Consider the following 7,500-nt stretch of genomic DNA (forward strand, 5'->3'; position numbering starts at 1 on the left):
TCTGACTGGTTCACTCTGTTTCACTCTGCTTCACTCTGTTTCACTCTGTCTGTTTAACTCTGTTTCACTCTGACTGTTTCACTCTGCTTCACCCTGTTTCACTCTGTCTGTTTCACTCTGTTTCACTCTGACTGTTTCACTCTGTTTCACCCTGCTTCACTCTGTTTTTCACTCTGTCTGTTTAACTCTGTTTCACTCTGCTTCACTCTGTTTCACTCTGTCTGTTTCACTCTGTCTGTTTCACTCTGACTGTTTCACTCTGACTGTTTCACTCTGCTTCACTCTGTTTCACTCTAATTGTTTCACTCCATTTGTGGCACTTTCACAGATAAAGTGCATCAGAGGGACCCACGTTGATGACGAAGGTTTTACTTAACGCTCCACAGTTCAGCAGAATCCTAACAGAGTGAAACAGAGTGAAACAGTCAGAGTGAAACAGAGTGAAACAGTCAGAGTGAAACAGTCAGAGTGAAACAGAGTGAAACAGTCAGAGTGAAACAGAGTGAAACAGTCAGAGTGAAGCAGACAGAGTGAAGCAGAGTGAAACAGTCAGAGTGAAACAGAGTGAAACAGTCAGAGTGAAACAGAGTGAAACAGAGTGAAACAGTCAGAGTGAAACAGAGTGAAACAGAGTGAAACAGTCAGAGTGAAACAGAGTGAAACAGAGGCGGCACGGGTTCAGACTCAGGTGTGAAAACGAGCTGAGAGCCGGAGTCTGTGTGTGTGTGTGTTGGTGTGTAAGTCTTGTCTCCATGCTCAGTGTTCAGTCTGCAGTGTTCAGAGCTGCAGGAGGAGATCACTGTGTTTCCTACAGCAGGCAGAACAGTAGAAGAAGAACAAGCTTCAGCCAGGGGTGCGTTCAGCAGCTCCAACACACAGCTAACAGGAGGTTTACAGGGAAACGATGCGTGCGTTGAACGTCCTGTTGCAAACGGTTTGTTACAGGTTGTTATTATGGCAGCTGAGAATAAATATTTACATAATTTATTCTAGATAAAATTACTTCCGACAAACATGGTTCTTTATGTTCTCAGCTGCTGCGTATGCTGTGCTGCAGGGAAAGCACCGGTCAGTAAATCTGATGTGAAGCCATGGAGCTGAACTGTTCCAATCAGCTGTTTCTGTCCGTCTCTGCTGCTTCAGAGTTACAGCTCCCACCAAACTGGATCAAACCTTCCTCAAATTTGCAACAAGTTTGGGAGCGAACACATTGTTCAACCAGAAAGCGTTTTGCGAGCTTTGAACGCAGCCCAGCTGGAGGCTGAACATCCACAGAGAGGAAGAAACAACACTGAGCTGACACAGCACTTTGTGTTCACAGGTGGAGGTTTTGAAGTCAATCCAGTTTCACTCAGTACAGTCATGCACGCACACACACACACACACACACACACACATACACACACACTCTCACACACACACACCTCTCCACTCAAGCTCCTAGAAAGCGCTAGAGAACTTGTTAAAGTTTATTTCTCCGGCAAAGTCTGACTGAACTCTTTTATACAGAAACCTTCCAGTCTAAATCTCATTCCTCAAACCTTCTGGCTCCCATCAGCTTTATAATGACAAGCAGAGTCATCTGACTAAAACATACAAACTCCTGAAACTCCTAACAAATTGTTCCAGTGAGAAGTTCTTCATATTGAGCTGTTCCAACAGTCTGAGAGTTTCATCAAACGAGGCTGAACTGTGAAGCTCAGCCTCCATGTTTCTGAGAGGAATCCAGTTCAGATCAGGTTCCTCCTCAGTAAAGGACTCTGGTCCAACAGCAGGAATTGTTCTGGACATTTTCATCTGTTGGTCACATGAAAAGGTTAGCTAACCGCTAACGCTTCAGTTTAGCAGCTGAAACGGTTTGGTTCAGGTTTCGGCCAACCGTTTTGGCTCGTGACCCTTAAACCGGCTCGACGCCCACTGGTGAACCCTTGTTATAGGAGCACTTTTTCAGCTTATTTGTGTCATGGCTAGTGCTATTTTTTATACCTGTGTGTTTTGGGAGGGAACATCACTAAGAGCGATTTGGATAAGCTGGTGAAGAAGGCTGGATCTGTGGTGGAATGCAGCTGAACAGCTTGGAGGAAGTGGTGCAGATGAAGAGGAGGAGAAGCAGAAGAAGAAGCAGAAGTCCACCTGATCCTGGACATGCCTCCCGTCCTCTACTGCCTCCTTCAGCCGGGCTGTGCTGCAGAGAGCTTCAGGCGCTCCGTTATTCCTGCTGCTATTAGATGTTTTAACGAGGGAACACAGAAACTGAGCGGAGGATATGGCAGTGGTCTGGTTCATAATGAGATAGTGACTTTTATGAATGGTTTTTATATACTTATTACCTTCTTTTTCCTGCTGTGTGGGATTGTCTGTATTTGTTTTTGTTTTGTTGTTTGTATTGTTTGTTAATGCTCTATGTTTTTTATGTAATGCTGCTGGGTGACACCCAAATTCCCCCCCCAGGGATTAATAAAGTACGTCTATCTATCTATCTTATTTCAATTATCAGAGGAGGCTGAAACCTTTTCAGTATTTCACAAGAAAAAGCAAACATTTTAGAAAAAAACAGAAAAAATAGACATGATAATACATTTATAATTGGTTTTTTTTCCTGTCCCATAAATCATCTCACGACCGCCTAAAATTATCTCGTGGCCCCCTGGGTGGTCCCGACCCCCAGGTTGAGAACCACTGATTTAGCCGATTCAGTGTTTTGCTGAAGGAATTTTTGCAGGGATCGAACCTGTGGCCTTTTGGTTGCTGGACGGTCGGCCATCCTGCCTCCTTAAAACATGCCCGATGCCTCTGATCAGGTATCAATAACAGCAAAGTATTGATTTATCTGCAGGAAACATAAAGCTGTAACACTGAGCTGCAGTAACGCCACCGGAGCAGAGAAGAGTTTTGGTTTCAGAGTTTGTTCAGAACGCTGCAGGCGGCGGAGCGGCGAGCGGCGGCCATGATGGATGACAGCAGATGTTCAGCGGTGGAAATTCAATCGACTGATGCAGCGAACAGCAGAATCAGCCTGAAGGAGTTTCTCCACCGCTCTCTGGAGTCTGGGATATGTGGAGCTTATAAAAAAATAAGCTATAATGTTGATTATTTTGCTTAATAGTAAGATCACGATTATTAATCATGATTATCTGTCTCAGTGTCAGGAAACACAATTTTTTTATTGCACTTTTGCAGCTTAACATATATTTTCACTTTTTCAGTTCAGTATTTCTCAAAGGAGCAGCGGCTAGAAAGTCTTGTTTTCTCTCTTACTGTCTTATTGTGTCCTTATTTACTACATTTACATAATCAATAATTCCTACTTTTTTTGCTTTGGGTTCAGCTCCAACCTGAAGACAAACTGTCAGAATCTGTTGTTTGTCATCTAGTTTCAAACCAGAGAGTCTCCAGATTAAATGATTACCCACTTTCAGGAACTAAAGCGTTTTCAGGGTTTTCCTCTCTAACATCGGCCGGTCCGTTCTGTCAGGTTTTGGTCACATGACGCACGCTGAGCATTCAGAGGCCGTGATTGGTCAGGAGCGATGGAAGAGCTTGATGTACCACACCACGCGTTATGTACTGTATGTGTATATGTTGAGTGATATAATGTTAAATGTGTCATTTCATGGCCGCTTTCATCCAAAGTGCGTCACGATACCATGAGCACATACTGTACATTTTTATCATTTGTTGCCCCAGTGGGAATTGAACCTGCAACCCTGGCAGAGTTAGTGCCTTGCTCTGCCTGCTGGAGAAAGAGTTACAGTCAGCCATCTTCCTTAAATACAGCTTGTTAGCATGAACAGCTAAGTCAGACTTGAGTCACAGTTTTAAATTGCTTGAGACTTGACTTGATGCATGAAGAGAAGACTTGAGACTGGACTTGACTTGGGTTCTGGTGACTTGGGACTTGACTCTGACTTGTACTTTGATGACTTGAAAAGGTTTCTGAAGTCTTGACTTGAGATCTTGTGTTTGTGTAAATGACTTAGATTGAAAGTGATGAGATTTGTTCCAGCGGACGACTGAATTTAAATTCTGTTTTCTGAATTTGTATGGAATGATTGAATTTATTGAAGTTGAAACTGATTATAGAAATCAAACTCATGATGCTCTTACCAAGTTTTTATCCTATTAAAACCATATTGCATTGAAAAGTCCTAGATATTTAGTTTTCTTTAAGATATTAAATTGATACTGGACTCTTGATTTGTTCTGACTTGACTTGCTGTTCTTTATTTAGACTTGGGACTTGTGCCTCAAGACTTGAGACTGACTTGGGACTTGGTCACACCTCTCCAAATGTGTTGTCGGCTGGTTGTTGATTTTCCTCTGTATCTTCCCACCGAGACAAACTCCTGTAAATCTCTGTCTCTGGTGACTAAACTGATCTTGCTGTCTCTGCTCTCCCTGCTGGAAACACACACAGTCTTCTCACTCTACAACTCTTTGGATGAAATTCTCCACCAATCAGCAGCGGCGGTGTGTTCGGAGCTGAGAGTTCGCTGCGGGCTGCGAGAATCAATCAAAATTCATCTGAGTGTTTCCTCTGCGGTGATTAATCTCAGATCTGCTCTTCACCTCCGCCTCGTCTCCTGTTTCCCCGCTCATCATCTGCTGGAGGGCGCTGACCCCCCCCCCCCCCCCCCCTGCGCCCCCCCACCCCCCACCCCCGCCCGTCCCAAACCTCATCTCTCTGCAGCTGTAAGGGGCCCAACCTCTGGCCCCCGGGCTGATTGGAGGGGCAGCGAGGTTGGGAATGTGAAATAATGGATAAGAGACAGGATGGAAGAGTAATGCGGCTCTCTGACTCATTCAGCACTGCAGCATCTCACTGACCTGCAGGTACGCTGCGTTCAGGTGACGTCTGATATCCTGTTATATCTGCTTCCACTCCATCATTCAGCTGAGATTTCCTCCTTGTTAGCCGTTTTCTGTGTGGGGGGGGTTGATTTTCCCCAAATCAATCACTAGTGACTGTCGTATCGGCCGCTCTGACGTCACTTCAGTCACATGATGCCGCAGCAGTCATCATCTACATCCATGGTTACCCAGAATTCAACTGATGTCAGGTCGTACTTTTCTCCGAGTCGGGAAAACGTCACAACTCGGCCATCTGAGTCGTTTGCGTTCACGTGCTTTATGGTCGGAAAACTGGAGAATGTTTCCTCAACTGTTTACACACACTACATTTGGTTCAGTTTTGGCTTTATTTTATGACATTTTTTCCGTTCATGTTCCGTTCTGTTCAGCCATGTTGGAAAGAGCGATGACATCACAACTCGACCAATTCCTGCTGCAGCTACAATCCTGATTCTCCGACTTCATCATCCGACAGAATAATCATGTGGCACTTCCTGGTCAGAAACTCCTTCAGACGGTAAATCTGACTCCAGCATAACAGCAGATTTAACAACTTCACCAAGAGTGTCGTCCATGTTGACAGACAAGTCGTCTTTGCAAAGACAATCTGTTGGTTAAGGAGGAGATTTCAACAAATCTATTCTGCTGAAACACCAATGAAAAACTGTTGCAGGAACGGTTCAAACTTTAGTCCCGCCCACAAAGGCTCTGATTGGCTCGATTGTTTCTGAGAGAGAACAAGCCGCTGACGAGGGAAACACAGACGGACTTCACAATCTGAAGAGTGGAGGGACGAGATTCAGGTTTGTGTTTGTTTCCTTGGATTCTCTGTTGCTGCAGTTTGAGTTTCTCTTTCCTCTGTCTGTTCAGCCATGGTGTCTGTCCATCACTGCTCATGCTAACTACCCAGTTCTTCTTCTTCTGTTCGCGTAACGCATCACTTCCTGTGTTTTCAGACTGAACAGAGATCAAAGGCTTCTTGGTCTTTGCTTTACTGGCTCAGGATGAAAAATGAAAACTTCCCGTCCAGAGTGAAGCTGCATCCATCTCATCTCTCTCCTCCTTCTATTGAATTTGCATGAATTGACACCAGCTGTAAATTATCTTGTGTTCAGTCTGAACACAGTAAAGCTGTTAATGACTTCTGAATATCATTAATGTCTCATGAACCTGCTGCAGTTTATTCTGCTGCTAATTATAACCAGAGGAAACTAATCAGAGCATCAATGAACCACTGACTGACACAGGAGCCAGGAGGTGTGTGTGTGTGTGTGTGTGTGTGTGTGTGTGTGTGTGTGTGTACCTGCAGTTTGCGTTCATGGTCTCCACTGCAGAGCGAGTTGAGAGAAACCTTGAAGGTTTTCCAAACAGGATTAAGATTGTTCATAACAGTCTGAGAGAGAGAGAGAGAGAGAGAGACAGAGAGAGACAGAGAGAGAGAGAGAGACAAGAGAGAGAGATACAAAGAGAGAAAGAAAGAGAGAGAAGAGACAGAGATTTTAAACATATTGACACAAAGGCTTAAGATGTTTTGTATGAGATTCCTGTCTTGAAACTGAGAAATTCAACAGTTATAAATGTATTTAAATCCTCAAAAACACTGTGATATTTTGGTATATTTTAGTCAATTTGTGAATAGCGGCATCATCTGATGAATGTGATTTGTCACAGCTCTTTAAATCCTTCCACACATTCTCAAATCTTCATTCACAAGTAAAAATAATGTTCTTTATTTCCAGATGATGATTCAAGTCTGCAAATGTGAATATGCATTTCTAAATTCCTACACATGACGCATTTACACATCCTGACGCGTGTTTCTAAGTTTAGTTTGTCGGTGAATATTTTAGACGTCAGTTCTCCTGCAGAGGAAAACACACACAGCTGACTGAGCCGCGACATTAAAGGACCAGTTCACCCAAAAATGCAAAAACTGACAAACTATTTCATCTTGTCTCCAGACTTATCAAGCTTATGTTAAGATCTTTTTCCAGGAGAATGTAACTTGTTTCAGGACATTTTCTTGGTAAAAGTGAAATTGTCTTGGAGAAAATTTCTTGTTTCCAGTTTCTCTTCATTGTTTTATGATGATTTCTTGAAAGAGTGAAACCAGCAGATTATGAGATAAAGTGCAGTGAGATAATTTGACTAAAAATATCATGAACATGCTATCCATGTTTAGATAGCACATCCAACTCCTTTATAATCACAGAGGCAAGGGGAGTCCTGTTTTACACCATATGGGACCTTTAAAGGGTAACTTCTGTATTTTTCAACCTGGACCCTATTTTCCCATCTTTTGATTTAGCCTCCCTTCATTTCCATTTTCTGTGTAGAGGACCTGTTTTTTGAAATGATTACAATTTGTGAGATATATGTGCAGAGACATTTAGCTATATTTTTTATTCTTCTATTCTTATATTGCATTTTTCTTGATATTTATTTTTTCCTAAGTGTTATGTCTATGCTGTAGATTGTGTATTCCTGGTAGTTATCCGTACTGAGTGGGGGAACCTGGTACGTTGATTTATCTTTGATAGTGACTTTTTGATCAGGTATTTTTCACATTGATTGTATAATTAATTGAACTGTATGCATGTATGTATTTAAGTGTCACTTCCGCTTGGAGCAACACAACGCTGATGATGG

The 7,500-nt window shown here is 42.9% G+C and overlaps 1 protein-coding gene across 1 annotated transcript in view; it reads right to left on the minus strand.

Moving 5' to 3' along the window:
- cpne4a (copine IVa) overlaps window positions 1-7,500 on the minus strand; it is an 87,871-nt gene that overhangs the window by 36,022 nt on the left and 44,349 nt on the right. The window contains exon 6 of the mRNA XM_078287048.1: window positions 6,155-6,244. Within this exon, the coding sequence (XP_078143174.1) occupies window positions 6,155-6,244 (90 nt within the window). The remainder of the gene's footprint in view (window positions 1-6,154; window positions 6,245-7,500) is intronic.

Source organism: Centroberyx gerrardi, chromosome 12, assembly GCF_048128805.1.
Source record: "Centroberyx gerrardi isolate f3 chromosome 12, fCenGer3.hap1.cur.20231027, whole genome shotgun sequence".
Taxonomy (NCBI): Eukaryota; Metazoa; Chordata; class Actinopteri; order Beryciformes; family Berycidae; genus Centroberyx; species Centroberyx gerrardi.